The 16,259-nt window shown below is 42.9% G+C and overlaps 1 protein-coding gene across 1 annotated transcript; it reads right to left on the bottom strand.

Moving 5' to 3' along the window:
• Nucleotides 1–8,703: 8,703 nt before the first annotated feature.
• On the bottom strand, nucleotides 8,704–11,946 carry LOC142964597 (kelch-like protein 10). The gene is made up of 5 exons (XM_076104993.1): nucleotides 11,795–11,946; nucleotides 10,673–11,156; nucleotides 9,591–10,205; nucleotides 9,223–9,372; nucleotides 8,704–9,063 (listed from the first exon to the last, which is right to left on the bottom strand). Exons 1-5 carry the CDS (start codon nucleotides 11,944–11,946, stop codon nucleotides 8,704–8,706), a joined length of 1,761 nt encoding a protein of 586 aa, XP_075961108.1.
• Between the last annotated feature and the right edge of the window lie 4,313 nt (nucleotides 11,947–16,259).

Here is a 16,259-nt window from a genome sequence, read left to right as displayed (position 1 = left end):
TGGGAGTGTGGTGTTTATTGGTTTCTGCCAAGCCAGTCAGAGAAGCAAACACAAGCGGAGTGAAACCTGATCAACTGGCACTGTGCCTGGACCAGCGTCGGCGCAGTGCAGCGTCAGGGGAAAAACACTGACAAACATACACAAGCACAGGGCCCAGGTCTCCAAATAATCACAAGATGAGCTGGTCAGATAAAAAATGCCCCAAACACATTAGTAAATTAGGGCAAATCCCACAAATGCCTCAGCATGTTTTATGGAAAGGAGAGAGAACGGGAGCGCTGTGGATGTTTGTAAAAGTCAGATCGAGGATGACTTTACGTGTCTCCTCAGATGCGGGGAGTTTTCTGATTGAAGTTTACTAACTCCATCCCCTTGATCCCATCCCACTTTGCTCTTCCACCACCCGCTCTCACACACACACACACACACACACACACACACACACACACCGTAGCCCAGCAGGAAAATCCCTCTGTGGCCAGGCATTTCTTTTTAACTTGATATGCTTGTGAATCACCCCCAGTGCTGCAGTGCTGCTCCACTAATGAACACAGGGCCCACAGACGGAGCCGTCCAAGCCTTGCTACGCTCCTAGATCGCACTGGAAAACAGGATCCAGCTGCCCTCCACCCTGTCATTACAGAAAAAAAATCCCAGAACACCCTCTGCTTGCCCCTAGACCCGTTTCATCCCCTGACCACATCTCATACTCACCCATCAGGCCTCCTGCTGCTAACGTTGTCTGGACTTAACCTCTGTAACCTGCCTTAATCTTCAACCCTGCCCCAGTAATAATCTGCATCACACATTATTAATTTCATGTCTTGATCACTTGTTTTTATGGCAACACAACAGCCAAGTAGTCCCACTGCCTTCAGTATACACATACTCTGCATTTGTTTGAGTAATCTTAGGAATTCAAGCTTATTGTACCATTGCTTTGGATGATATCCTTGCCTGAAGTGCATTTTGTTTACATATAGCAAGAGTTTATAACTTCTGCTCAAGACTAGCTACGCTTTCACGCAATATTACTGATTGTTGCCTTTATTTTAGTTTGCACTACATACTATAGTGAAAGTGATAAATCTCCAGCGACAGTCTTGGATCTATATCTGTGCCAGACACCAGCATGAATATGATTGTGATGTTGACAGTGTATGGAAGTGTGTGGAAGAGAAGAAGGGATTCAGGAGGTTGGCATGGAATTTTCATCTGATAAACTCATCAAAGTGTTGTGTTTGTGGTGCGTGAGTCTTGCCAGTGGAAGGGTATGGGAAACGGCACATGGACACACACACATAGACACACACACAAGGACATTTGCACATGTGCATGCAGAGACGCAGACAAAGGCACACACATGCCCAGCTGATACCAGCATCAGGGTAGAGTGAAGCCATACGCTGAGTACAAAGTAAACACAGCACTGTGGCATCAGGGCTTTCCGCTTACTGACAAACCATCTGACTCAAAACAAGCCCGGGGCCAAAAGACTTTCAGGAGTCCAGGGTGGGGCTGGGAGGGAGGATGAGTCTGTCTGGCCATAAAAACACACGCGTGCACAGTCATACACACACAACACAGGAACAAGAGTCGACTAGATATAATTGCTTTGTTGTTCTGTCAATAGCAGTTATTTCAGAAGTATGGCAAATTGATTTACAGAGGGAAACTGGAGAATTGAAAGTCCAAAATTCCTGGGAAAGGCTGCACGTTAGGCTCTGAGTGCTGCCAAAATCGAGGCGGCCTTCGCTCTATACTGTGCCTGAACGCAACCTGTGTAGACACAGATGCACTGTTTAGACGGCCCATTATTCCGAAACCCCAACAGTCCGGATAATGTCCCTCGAGACTGAAAGCCTGCTATCCCAAAAACAAAACTCCATTGTTATAAATATACAAACTCTCCATGCAACAAATGTAAGCACATGGCTATGTATTATGCAAAACGATGTTGCAGTTGCAATATCTCTTTTCGTATAATGGCGAAGGCATGACCTGCCCTACTCTGCCTCTCGTTATCTTACCCAGATATTCTTACCCTCAACCTAACTGACATCACTCCTCACGCTTAAACCAACTCAACCGCAGAAGGCAACAAGTAATAAGAGTGGTGGGTCATGACTTCGTCAGTGGGAAGCAAATTTGGGAAGGTCAGATGGCGTCATTCTGCATAATAATTAGCCATGTGTTCAAGACTGACACAGAGATTGTGAATGTTCAGAGCAATGGATTTCAGGACAATGTCCGTTTGTTTTAGGGATAATGATCTGTTGGACAAATGGGCTTTCGGTCCTATGGTCCACATTTTTCGGGATAATGAGCCTTCGAAAACCATGGAGCTTTTAACCATATGAAGACCTTGTGATATGGTTAACCCACCAAACAGTTTTGTCATGTACTAGGAGCACTGGTCTTCAGCAACATCATCTTGTCCTGTTTGTTGATGTGTCAAGAGCAAACATCTCGCTGCTCCGTGTTATTTTGACAATGAGCCTGTGTGTGGCAGACTGGCGGTTAACAGACTCCCCTGCTGGCTGTGTTGTAGACACAATAAACCATCAAACATAGCAAAGAGGGATGTGACTTCTTCTCCACCCACGCAATCTTGCGGTCTGAAAAGATTCACAAATCATGTTAGCAAATATCCCCAGCTGAATCTTGTGGTTTTTCACTCCTGACTACAAGGAATCGTGAGCTTTTGTTGTGGCCACGGAAATTCAAGATGATCTCCAAGGATGCCGGCAACATGTGAAAAATATTTGTAGCCATACAGAAAGGCCAATTGGTATTAATGGTGTGGTGTGCAGTAAAGACCACGGGAAGTGTGTGTTTGGGTCAATGTGTGTGTGTCGGTGTGGGTGTGAGTGAGGGAGCATGTTTGGTCTGGGTCAGACAGACACACTTGTTTCCCAGTAGGATGGATCTGTTGAGGGCCACAGGGCAAGGAGCAGACAGATTCATCAGAGTCGTCATCTCAGGGTGTCCGGTATCCCAGAGTGCAGTGCTGCAGCTGCCAGGCCTGCAGTGGCAGCAGTGATGGGCTCCAGGTGGACGGACAGGCAGCTTCACAGATACAGGACCTTCAGTTAGTGTGTGCCTTCTCTGAAGTGCTGCCGAACAGCACTTATCACTGTTTCCATTCAAAATGTTAGCCAAAGTAACCGAAGTGACCTTCGCATCTAATAGACAGTATGTGTTGTATGACAATATTGTTCTCCACCATTCATTATATAAATAGATGTAATTGTAAAACCATTGCAGCAAAACATTAAACACTGAGATTAACATATTGTGCAATGGGAAGAGTTGATATGCTCCTTTAACTCCTTGCGTTGACACACACAATTTTCTCATGCATTACATCATCCCGATTAAAGCACTGAACCTTCATTCTAACATGCAGATTTCTCCTTTTAGTTTTCTCTCAAGTAGCTTCAGAGTTGCTAAAGTCAGTGTATGCTAATCGGTATAACCTTGTTCCAACTCTTTATTTAGACTACTTTTGAGCCTGTCATAACTGGCATTTCTCAAAAACGTTGAGATATCCATTAAAGTTCTGTGGGACCAATGTTGTGAACAATGTTTGTCTGCACATCATGAGTTTGTGGCTACCTTCTCCACTGGTGGGCTTCTGCTTGCCAGGGATTAGTCTAATGAATTTTAATGTAGAATTAGGAGTGGTACATTTTGATTGTCTATCATTCTCCCTGAGATTAAATTACTTGTTTATTTCTGCAGTACAAGAACAAGTGCATCAGGCACTATGGGTTATTTTTACCTGATTTATGACTGTTGTTAGTAAGATAGATTGATAGTCCAGTGAGAATTTGGGTCTTATCCTCAGCTGCACTAGCTAGCCTAGTATGATGCAAAATTAAATGTTTTAGTCTCAAGTGCAAGTGAGAAGACATTACATTACTAAGGCATTACGTAATTTGTTTATTCTAAGATGAGGTACTGTATGTGCTTAATCATAAAGGTTATTAGTAGTGAAAATAATTGAAGCTGATGTTTTAAACAGAGTAGACCCAAAGCCCCAGCTGGATTGTAAATCCACCAGAGGAGGCTTGACTTGACCTCTGAACCTAAGACAGAACGCATTGGTCATTTCTAACCAGTTGTATCTACAGTACTTTACTCCCTGCTGGTTTTCTAAAAAGCGATCTGTACAACAGAGCCTAAATGTCTGCCATGAAAAACAATCCTTTGATCTGCAAAAATATTTGGAGTGTGTCTAACGGCTAACATTGAGTCATTTCAAATAGTTTCTGTCAAACTTTATAATTTTGAAGTCCTCTTCATTCATCTTCTCACAATGTTTCTATGAGCTGCAGTATCCATAAATAAACAAGCTGAATGTTACTTTGTCTGCAGTGTGATACTTTTCCTTAGATCCTTATCACAGATTTAACTCTCTCTCACTCTCTTCTAGAGAGTTATATCACTCTCTTCTCCTCTCCTTGTTAAATCTGGAAATGTGTGACAAGTTTGATTTAACAGTGTTTGCACTGAAACAGCAGAAGCTCCTCGTAGCAATCAATCAAATCAAACTGAAAGCAGTTATTTTTCTAACCTGAAGTGCATCGCAAAGGTATGAAGCCAAACCCATAAATATACTACTTCATTCACCCCGGAGACAACTTACACTTACTCATAGAGAGGGCCCCAAAAACAGCAGTTTTTCTCACAGTTTCTCTTTGATTATGTACATTACAGTTGTCCGGAACCCAAACTGAAATACAAGGAAATAATGAAGTAGATCATTTGCACATTTGTAGCTAGTTACTATTGCCACAGGTGATAAGTTTGATCTTTAAAGTTGATCTTCTTTTCTCAGTAAAGCATTAGAAATCTGGCACTGAAAATCAGTATAACTAATATTTAATTTATTTGCCATGTTATGTGCATGTAGTCAGTTGTATGCACAAAAATCGTATAATTAAACTTTAACTTTAACTTTAAAAGTATAGTTTACTGTGCTTCCCCATACAGTATGTCATTATACTGCAAAGTTGTATCCACTATACCAGAGGTAGCCAACACGGTGCCCGCGGGCACCCTGTCGCCCGCAGGGACCACGTGAGTCGCCCGCAAGACATGTTCTGAAAATAGCACTAGTCATTATGGAGCTCCGTCTAAAATTGTAGTTGCTGTTCTTTTTTAATCAAAAACGCTTGCAGAGAGTTAAGAGAGTTGGGTACCCGGAGGCGCACGGCGGACAGCCAGGACGAGGCTGCTGCACCGCACTAGGTTTTCAGGTTCTGAATGGCGGGCGCATCCCGTTGGTGCCAGACGCGCGCCGCGAGCGCACCCCGTCGTCAGGTCCGTAATTCCTCGGAACAGGCCGCGGGGCAACAACTCAGGGGTGGCGGGGGTAGAGGCGAGGCAACGCAATCCGACCGAAAAGGCCCAGACTAGAGGTTTGAACGCGGGCGCCCGAAGACGCTCGCGCGCCTCGGAGGGTTGGATCCCCCGCTCGGCTATAGACAAGACTGGTTACTAGTTTCTTCGTTGAGAAAAAGGTACCATTGGAAAAGCTGGTGTCGGTGACTACAGACGGGGCTCCCGCGATGACGGGCCGGCATGCAGGCTTCATTGCGCAATGCAAAGGTGACCCAGACTTCGCAAAATGTCTACATTACCACTGGATCATTCACCAGCAGGCGCTATGTGCAAAAGTAACGGCTTTGATCATGTGATGATACAAAAATATCAGAGATGTGATACCTCTGACTTTCAAATGTTGAAACAGATTAACAGAAATAAAAGTTGCATGTTTAAATATGTATGTGTAGCTATACCATCATTGTTGTGGAAATCATTATTAATAATTATTGTGAGGAATAATTAACTGACATGTGATCAAACAGTCTCTTCACATATATTATTATTATTATTATTAAGGTGATCTGTGCAATTTTGTTATTCAGGAAGTTCGTATCAAATAAGTAGCCCTTCGTCCTACTCGGTACCCTTGAAGTAGCTCTCAGTTTAAAAAAGGTTGGTGACCCCTGCACTATACTGTACTATTCAATTGAACTATTATGTCCTAAATCCTTAACCTTTTGTTTTGAGTCCCGAATAAGTTATATATTACTAACTGTATTGCCAGCCACAGAGATAGCTAAAGCTTTACATTTTTTATTTCTATTTCAAAAGATAACATTTAGGCAACAAAATCTTGAATACAAACACGTTATTTCCACGCTGACTGCCAAAGGCTAATTGATTGAACACTGGCTGATCATTTTAGTTTGAAGAACCAGTGTGTTTTGAGTTTGTGGCATCTAGTGTGAAGGTGGCATATTGCAACACACTGAATAACCCTCCGCTCACCCCTCCCTTTACAAGCCTGTCATGAGAACTACGGTGACGTCACCTAACGCAAAGAGCAGGCAATGCCCTTTCTAGAGCCAGTGTTCCAACAAACAGCGATCTTTCACACAGGAGACCACTGATCGTTCCTCATGTGAAACGAGAAGTCAATGTTGTTTTTGTCACGTAACTTGCGTACCTCAGTAACGGCACTTACTTGGTTATTTTAACTTAAACAACTATCTTTTCTTAAACCTAACTAAGTAGATTTTTTGCCTAAACCTGAGTTTCCTGTGAGTAAATTGACACGTCTTGCTGGCTTTCGCAGGAAAACGCATACAAACCGAGGTGTAACTTTTCATAGGATATCATACAATCCATTGTATGAGGATACGTTGCACCTCCAAAATGTGCTACATACTGCAGTACGTATATACTGTATAAGTGTGAATTATGAATGCCCCCTCTTAGTCAGTTAGTCGACGAATCGGTTGTTCTGGTCTTGGTTGACAAAGATTTCTTAAATCAATTAGTAGTTTTTTCATGCTGTTTTCACGCTGAATGACTTATTTCCAAGAAATTTAAGAACACAACTCTGTAAACATAAAATCTAAAATTACGCTTTTTGCTTACTTAGTTTCTTTGTAGAGAAACTAAGTTTTCGATCTGTCGATTAAATCAACTAATCAATTAGACAACCAAATCGTAGTGATCGGAGTGTTGGACGAAGAATTTCTTTGGTTGAGGACAGCCCTAGTATGGATACTGCAAAGCTACAGGTAGTGCAATCACATGAACTGATACGTCACATGCCTTGTATATATGGGCGACTGTGGCTCAGTGGTTGAGGAGGGTTGTCTTTCAATCAGTGGATCGGCGGTTCGATCCCCTAGTCCAGGGTTCCCCAACTGGCGTACCGCGGTCCAGGTCCGGACCCAGACGCAATTGCATCCGGACCCAGAACATATATATGTTTTGGAATTATACATATCAGACAGTTAGTTCAACTTTAACCGGTGCAGTTTATTCAGCCGTTACAGCACTTGTTCAGCAGTGCAGGAAACACACCGACCAATGCGTTGCAAATCACATCAGGTGATGCTGCTCAGCCAATCAAATATGGGTATTCTGACAAGTTTCCTGACTCGAGTGAGATTTACACACACGTGACACACGGGGCTGAGACGAGGAAATAGAAAGAAGAGCAGGAACATTGCGCTAATCAGAGAAGTTATCTCACATGACATATGTTAATGATGATGTTAACAGAGAGAATAGAGCTGAAACAAGAGGTTTAATAACCACAGATAAAGTCCATGCTCACTGATTTCTCCTTTTAGATGACAAAAATATAATATTGTGGCTTTTTTTATTGACATCACTTCACACCTGAATGAACTGAATTTAAAGCTGCAGGACAATTCAGTGAAATTCATTTTTCTAAAATGAATTACTTTATTTTAAGATGCACATTTTTGAAAAGCTTTCTGTTATGTCAGTTATTCTTTAATCCAGACCTTATTTTACTTTAAATGAGAAGAACATTTATTTATGTATTTCTATGTATTATTTATAATCCATCCAGTTAAATTTGAAAACAGAATAATAATTTGTTAAAAGATAATTGATGTGTACTTTATTTGATTTGACAGTTGTTGACTACACAGAGACGTTGTTACTACTACTAGGCTTCTTGAATATATTTTTATATATATGGCACTAAATAGCGCGAGTTAGATATTATTGTAATGTTTCGGACCTTTGCCCGAGGAGATTTTCTCAATCTGGACCTTTTGGAATTTTAGTTGAATACCCCTGCTTTATACTTTACCCGATGAGTATTACAAAAGAGTATTGAAATGATGTGACAACTGATATTAGATATACTGTAACACCAATTTTGTTTTTGATTACACTGCAGAAAGGCAATTTTTTGACTTGTCAGAACAAGGTGATTTCAAATATGAATACAATGTATTTAAAGGTACTCTGTGCATTTGGTAGATTTGCCGGCATCTAGCGGGGAGGATGCAGATTGCAACCAGCTAAACTTTTTCAAGCTGTGCCAAGCGAGTAGGAGAAATACGGTGGCCGATGTGAAAACCTGAAAACCTGAACGCGTGAAACACAGCAATTCGTATTTGTCGTATTAAGGCGTTAATGTTGCAATGATGCACTCTGGATCAACCCGTGTGTGTCTGCAGGTGGAACACAGCACCCCCCTCACAGAACATAAAACTTAGAAGTTGCACAAACTGAAAAGTTGAAAAGAAAATCTCTGGAGGAACAGCAGTGCAATACACAAGAAATATTTATTTCCTTATTTAATCTCTATGTCTTGCCGGGTGGATGTTGGCACCACGGCACTGTTCAGAAGTGTTCTCAAGAGTCTTCACAGTCCACAAACACGTCATCCAAACTGACTACCGCCAGGGCGTCACGGGGGAAAACATACTCGGCCATGTTGGGGAGCCCGGACAACACGCAGCAACTCACGGCACTGCGGGAAATATCCAAGGGACAAGCCTCCGTCCACTCCTCAGTCGTTGCCTCGTAGTACTCGACATTACTGCAGGGGGCGCGGCCGTTATAGCCCCCAACAACATAGAGGCGGTCGTTCAGCACTTCGATACCGAAGTTGCTGCGGGCAGTCAACATATGGGACACTTGCTGCCAGGTGTTGCTGCTAGGGTTGTAGACCTCTGCGCTGCTCAGACGGACGGAGCCATCAAAGCCGCCAACCTTTTGGGAGGAAAAGTGAAAATGAAGGGTGAGACGTTTGAATTGAGATTTAACCAAATTCTTCGCCAAAAGAGAGCGCTCATCTGAGTCTAAAAACAGCCGCTGACCAAATCTATTCATACGTCACACAGTTAGCGTGTCACTGTTTCATGTACTTACTGCGTAGACATGGTCTGCATATGCAACGATGCTAATTCCGCTGCGCTGGCAGGTCATTTGGCTGATCATGGTCCACTGGTTGGTCTCTGGGCTGTAAAATTCAGCCGTTTGCAGGCAGTCGTTCCCATTGAAACCCCCACAAATGTAAATCTGGGGAGAATCGGAGGACCTTTAGTCTGACACTACTCTCTGGCCAGTTACTTCAACACAGCCTCAAACAGAAACACTAATTGCGGAACTTGAACTTGAACTTATAATTTGTTTCTTTTTACAACATCGCAGTCTCGTTTCAAACAGGTAAAAAAATTGAATTGTTCCCGTCACCATCGTACTGTTACTCTTGAATTACTCTAGTTCACTTCACCCACCTTGTTGTGGAGCGTCGTGCTGCTGGCGTCACTCCTACGATCGTGCATCGGCACGATGAGATTCCACTGGTTGGTCTCGGGCCTGTAGCGCTCTGCGGTGCTGAGTCGTGAGTACCCGTCAAAACCTCCCATGGCGTAGATGCACTCGCCCAGCACAGCGACGCTCACGTAGCATCGGCGGTGTTCCATGGATGCCGCCCCGTGCCAGGTGCGTGTGCTCACGTCGAACCTGCGCACGCTGTTGAAATGCTCGTCCCTGTTGAAGCCGCCGACGCAGTAGATGCTCCCGTTGAGGACGGCGGTGCCGTGGTAGGCGCGAGGACCCACGTCTTGGTCTGTCACCTGCATCCAGAGGTTGGTGCTGACGTCGTACGACTCTATGCTGTTCGTTGGATCGACGCCGCTCCAGCCCCCAATGGCCAACAGGATGGCGTTAGGCAGGCGAGGGCGGGCGAGAGGGTTGCTGAGATGCGCAGAGGGTCTGAACCTTATGATGGGACTTAGGATTTCGATGACTGCCTTGACCATGTGCAGGCACTCAGCGTTGTTTTTCACCAGCTCATTGGACATCACGTTCAACCTCACGTAGTCCTTACTCATCAACACCAGTCGCACCTACACAGAGAAAAACAGGACACAATCTTTCAATTGAACTCAATGGCCTGTACTCGAGTCCAGTGTCCAGACCTCTGTTGCTTTTCTATAATAATTTAAACTGTGACTAATATTCACATTTTTACTCTTGAATATTCAAAACTCAAATTCCATTTTTAAACCCTTTTAGACTGGTGACATTCTATATTTTCGTTATTGTCAATACATTTCTTTAAAATCTCCAAACCAACTATGTGTTAGTCGGCCTCTCGATACTCAGACTTTCTCTGCCTGACTGGTACCAAGCCCATTTGTTCCTACGAAAGACATAAATCTTTTACTCACTTTAACTCTTAACTCTTTAACTCTTAACCTCTAATTTGACTATGGTGGTTTAATTGATCGTCGCTGCAATTTAGGATAACACCTTCAGCCAAATGCTGAAGATGCAAGTCTAAACTAAATCTGGTGACAGAAGGTTAACATACCTTAGACAAGAGCACTGCGATGTGTTCTTTTCGCTCTTCAGGTTCGTGGGCGATCCAGCGAAGGATGGCCTCGAACGCCGCGCTCTCTTCGCTCACATTGAGGTCGTCTCTACCGAGGATGTCGGCGAGTTGCTGCACGGAGAGCTGCGGGAACTCTTCGGACAAAACCACCTCCTCAAAGTGATCAACGATGAAGTGGTAGGCCTTGAGCCGCAGCTCGGGGGACAAGCAGGTGTCGGTGACCTGAAAGATGCCGATGCAGTTCTCTGGGCAGAGCTGCTCGCCCAGGAAGTCGCAGCAAGTTTGCACAACGCCCATGACGTTGAGCTGATCGGCTGCCAGCAGCAGCTCCTGCACGTTTTCCTCCGTCACAGAGACCAAGCCGGTGTACGCGAACTCAATGACGAGCTGCATCATGTCCGGAGACAGGCCGGGTATGTGGAAGACCTTTTTGTCTGGAGGTGACCAGCGACTCCAGAGAGCCCTGCGGGTCAGGATGAACACACAGCAGAGGATTGGAAACAGACTTCAGATTTTCATTCTCATTGTCTCATTGATAACAATGATAAAGTTTTCAAGTAAGCATTCGCAAAATCAACATATTACACCATTTTTAAAGGGAAATTGTACAATACGTAAACCGCCGGACATCATTCCGAGTGTAACTAGCAGTAAGAATGTCGCTGTCAAATAAATGTCACAAATATGTAATACTACATTTTGTATGCTATTTTTGTTTTCTTTTGTGATCTCTCTGGAGCTGTTTCACCACCATCTACAATTCATCTCAGGTTTTGTGCAGCAGTGAACAGCTTCTTCCTTCAATTTGTGTGTCGAATTAACCATCTCAAGTGTTTGCAATTACTTTTTTTTTTGTTGCATTAAATGAATTTAGTCACTTTTCTGAACACACAAACTACTCAATGCTACTAATCAATACTAATCTGCTTAAAAGCACATTACTATGGACCTGAGAGACTATTGTAGCTGATATATTATATCTTCTCCTCTATGTCAAACTTGTCACAAATGCTCCATGAACGTATGTAATTCATCACATATCGTGATTAGTCTCCCAGACTTGATCATTAACTATTACTTTCTATCAGATAGCCAACTCACAGGAAGTACGTGCTGCATCTACACAGGATGACCTTGTGGATTTCAAATGTTACGTCCTCGACTTCGATGACTGCGTCGCAAAATTTTCCCTCCAGACGGAGAGAATTAAACACTGAGCTTGACATGTGTGAAGATTCGTTCCAGTCGCTCATCTTGATTTTCTGAGTATGAGAGCTTTATGGTCGATGACTTGTCTCAAGGGTCTCAAAGGGTCTTTTGAGTCAAAAGAGAGACAGTGACCACACATCAAGTTGGGGTGCTAGAATTCTAGGTCCAGGATTCATTCTAGAATCTATTCTAGAATCCATTCTAGAATGGTTATGCAGTATTTATTGCTGTAACTTAGTTTTCTTTTTGTGTTTTACATGTAGCCTACATCAATCTGACAGTGGTGTTTCACCAAAGTGGCAAAAACATTATAAATGTTGCTGTTTTGCATATAATCCACACTGTAAATAATGTCATTTTGCTTTTGACAGAAGCCATTTCACTGAATGGTGCACATTATGTTTTACATATGTTTTATTACAGATGTCCACCAGTAAAATAAGCAACTCAGTCATTTTACTGTTAGTTTAAACTCCTTGGTCACTTTGTTAGGTACTATATAATCTAATACAATCCACTACAACAGCTCAGATATGAATGTTTAGTTTTTGTGAAAAACTTTCAGAGAGGTGTTGATTCAACTACGTGTTTATTATTGACGTTGAAGTTTGCAGTGCTGTACATGCATGCATCTATGCATGAAGCCATTCATCCACACATCGACACACACTTACGGAGTCAAACACATATTCATTGCCCAACAATCTGCAGTAACTCCCTGGTTTTAAACCACTGCCTTACTCAAGGGCAAACACAGCAGGTAGCCTGAGATCTAATTAGCAAGTTAGCCTTTGGTTGACTGAGTAAAGACTCCATCCAAGAGAAATATGCGCTCAGTTCACAACATTGTGCTGTGATGAAGAGCAAAATGTGTGCAGCAGTGAACAGTAGGAGGGAGCACTGTGTTGACAAATGGCTGCTACATACAGCGGCTTCCGATTAAACAGTATCCGAGGAGGTGTTCATAAAACAAAGAGGCAGTGGACTGTAATCGAAACAGATTTCACCAAAAGTACTTGAACTTATTCACCGGGGTCAGTTTGGTTGTTTTCAAATCACTGGCCCAGTAATTTGTCTTGAAGGCAAAACAACTCAGGAGTGAGATGTAAAATCGTTTAGACACAAAGCATGAGCTGAATATTTACAGGGGAAATAAGTTTTCAAAAAAACTGAACCTATAAATCACTGAATGAGGCAGATAGAGTCGTTCTTCAGTAACAATGACTTTCGAAACTAATTTTCAATTAGCTATGCTCTAAACCAGGGGTCCCCAACTGGCGGACCGGGTTCGGGTACGGACCCAGACGCAATTGCATCCGGACCCAGAACATATACTATATGTTTTGGAATTATACATATCAGACAGTTAGTTCAACTTTAACCGGCGCGGTTTATTCAGCCGTTACGGCACTTGTTCAGCGGTGCAGGAAACACACCGACCAATGCGTTGTAAATCACATCAGGTGATGCAGCTCAGCCAATCAAATATGGGTATTCTGACAAGTTTCCTGACTCAAGTGAGATTTACACACACGTGACACACGGGGCTGAGACGAGGAAATAGAAAGAAGAGCAGGAACATTGCGCTAATCAGAGAAGTTATCTCACATGACATGAGATGGACCTTTTGGAATTTTAGTTGAATACCCCTGACCTAGTCTATGTCGATGTGTCCTTGGGCAAGACACTTAACTTCAAATTGCTCCCGTAGCTGTGCCTGCGATGTATGAATGTTGTGTGAATGTTAGTTAGAGTCCTGATGGGCAGGTGGCACCTTGCATGGTAGCCTCTGTCATCAGTATGAATGGGTGTGAATGGGTGAATAATGACATGTAGTATGAAAGTGCTTTGAGTGGTCGGAAGACTAGAAAGCATTATACAAGTACAGTCCATTTATCATTTATATTGTAGTGCTTTGGGGAGTAGTAGGACTAAAGAGTCACTTTATATGTGGGCTTCAGAAAGGTTTTTAGGTATTTTTTTACCTGTGTCACAGCAACCATTTACAGCATGTTTGTCTTAGAAACTGAAAAGAGAAAGAGAAGCATCAAGCTTTTTAGAAGCTAACTTCCAAACGACATCAAAAGATTAACTATGATTAGAACAATAGCTGTAGAGTTTGAAGCAAAATCAACAGTATGTCAACTGACAGCAACACTATTTTAACACATAAGGATGAAAGATCCTGCCTTAAACCAACAACTGTGACATTTGCTGTGTGGATTCTCAAGGATACCTTGTAGAGTGACTTAGCTGGATTATGGATGTGGCGCCTTTTTCACTTTGTAGTTTTTATTTCCTTGGAGTGAAAGCACAATAAAATGGTGGGGTATGACAACTGTGCTAGCATGACATGGCACATGGCCAAGACCAGGCAATGTAATGCGCTGTACTTCCTGCCCTTCCCTAAGCAGGTGCTGAGAGATGGCATGTAGGTGTGAATGTGATCATTGTACTCTTAAGCTTGTCTTTGCTAATGACAAGGCTTCGGAGAATGACAGCAAGTGAAATGTAAGCACTGCTGGCAACACGGAGGAGGATGCCAAAAAAGGTATTTTGATCGGCTTAGTTTGGTTGTGTTGTATGCACTATTCCATTTGAGCAAGGAAGTCCAAAACAATGCAGCGTGCAAGCTGTCAGTGCAGTATTGATATAGCAAGACATATGTGCACGTAATATACAGTTTTGTAGTTGTCAGTCAAAAGGAAGCAAAGAAAATAAATGGTTTGTCCCAGTCAGTTTGTACCTTTTAGCCAATGCTAAAAGGGCAAGTATTCCTCTTCTTTTAAAACACCAGACTGATAGTCCCACTGCTACCGCACTGTAATAAGACAAACATCCATGAACCACTTTTGATCCAGATGGGTTATCTGTGAAAATAAAGTTGGATAGTACTGCCACTCGATGTTTGAAGAGCTTTAGAATAAATGCCTATACTTTAATTGAATAAATGAACAGAAGACTGCTCAGAATTTGTTTTTTATTAAAGAGCCTCCCCTACTCTCCAAATAGCCAGGCTACCCTCCTTTAGCAAAAAGAAAAATAGATAATCTTCCCCCAATTCTGACCCCCTTTCCCCTCTTCATACAATCCCTAAAACACCTGCCATCTGAGGAGAGGACACTCAACAGGACAGAAAGTATCTACTGTGTCCTCTTATTCTATGTCTTCAATGATATCTGCTGCAGGCCTAAAGTTTGAGAAGACTTGTGACGTATAGCAAAGCAAGTCAAATGCAGATAAAGCACACTGTTGGCGTTTTTATATGACAAGACAAAATTACTGTAAACACTTTAATAATCTTGTCACCTTTAGAAAGGTAATACAACAATCAATAAAAAGGAAATTAGAGAAACATTAACATAACGTTTAGTGGTATTTGTCCCAATGACATACATTGCCAGATCTGTGCTCCATTTCTTGGCAGCTGGGGTGTACTGAGGCCAACAGTTTTACTCAGCGGAGGAAAACATGCACTGACATGTCATCATGATACAAACACAACTGCAGTGCTAATTCAATAGCAGCTTGTGTTTCTTCTCTTCACAGGCTGGATTTGTAGATCAGCTTTTCTGACCTAGAGCAGTGTGTGGGAGCAAAGCCCAAAAAGGGGGGAAAGCATATGCATGTGCGTGAGTGCAAGAGAGATTCGGAGAAAAAGAGAGAGAGACTAAACGTGGGATCCTGATCTCTCTGGGACTTACACAGTCCCAACTGTAATGTAAAACCTTTGGGACAATGAGGGGCTGTGCAGTGCTGAGCCATTGCCGGGCCAGAAAGTCCACCCAACATGTTGTCAAACCATGAGGAATTTATTACTAATGTTGGTCAGCTGTAACGACAGGGGGCGGGGGCTTTTTTCCAGCACGGAAAAAAAGAAATCATTAATTATCTACACCGCCACCCTTGATCCTTCCCTGAATTTCAGCTGAGTTTATCTCCGAAGCGTGCATTTCCATCCTGACTGAGTCTTTTCAGCTAGCGTGTCCATTTATAAAGCTTGTGGCTTAACAGCGGGGTCATCCACTGACCTAGCCATTGACAGCCAATGGTGTGAAGGATTGGAGGTAGAGAAGGCAGAACAAAGCAGACATGGCAACAGCATATGTGCTGTCATCCAAACCTTGGCCTTCACATTGGCCTTGGGCCTCTTTCTCGATGGGAAAAGGGTCTTGGGGGCTAAAACAACTTATATGTGACTATAGAAGAATAATGTACAGGTACAAGAGCTGACCTATCATACTGACCACTGTGCAGAGAACCATTTTGATGAAGAGGATGACGTGTACGTTAGTGGGTGTCCAGACCTTAAACAACCCTACGTTTAAAAAATGCAAGGGTGGTGCGGGCATGTTGT

The sequence above is a fragment of the Anarhichas minor genome, unplaced genomic scaffold, assembly GCF_050575085.1.
Source record: "Anarhichas minor isolate MPS153535 unplaced genomic scaffold, ASM5057508v1 ptg000030l, whole genome shotgun sequence".
Lineage (NCBI taxonomy): Eukaryota > Metazoa > Chordata > Actinopteri > Perciformes > Anarhichadidae > Anarhichas > Anarhichas minor.
Note: the sequence above shows the minus strand (reverse complement) of the source record. Positions and strands in the feature narration are given on the sequence as shown.

Bases quoted from the DNA above. Each gene is read 5' to 3' on its own strand.
- LOC142964597 (XM_076104993.1), bottom strand. From the start codon at position 11,946: ATGAGCGACTGGAACGAATCTTCACACATGTCAAGCTCAGTGTTTAAT. The intron at 11,157-11,794 runs GTGAGTTGGCTA...CCTGACCCGCAG, and splicing joins AGATGCAGCACGTACTTCCT to GGCTCTCTGGAGTCGCTGGT. The intron at 9,373-9,590 runs GTGGGTGAAGTG...GATTCTCCCCAG, and splicing joins GCACGACGCTCCACAACAAG to ATTTACATTTGTGGGGGTTT.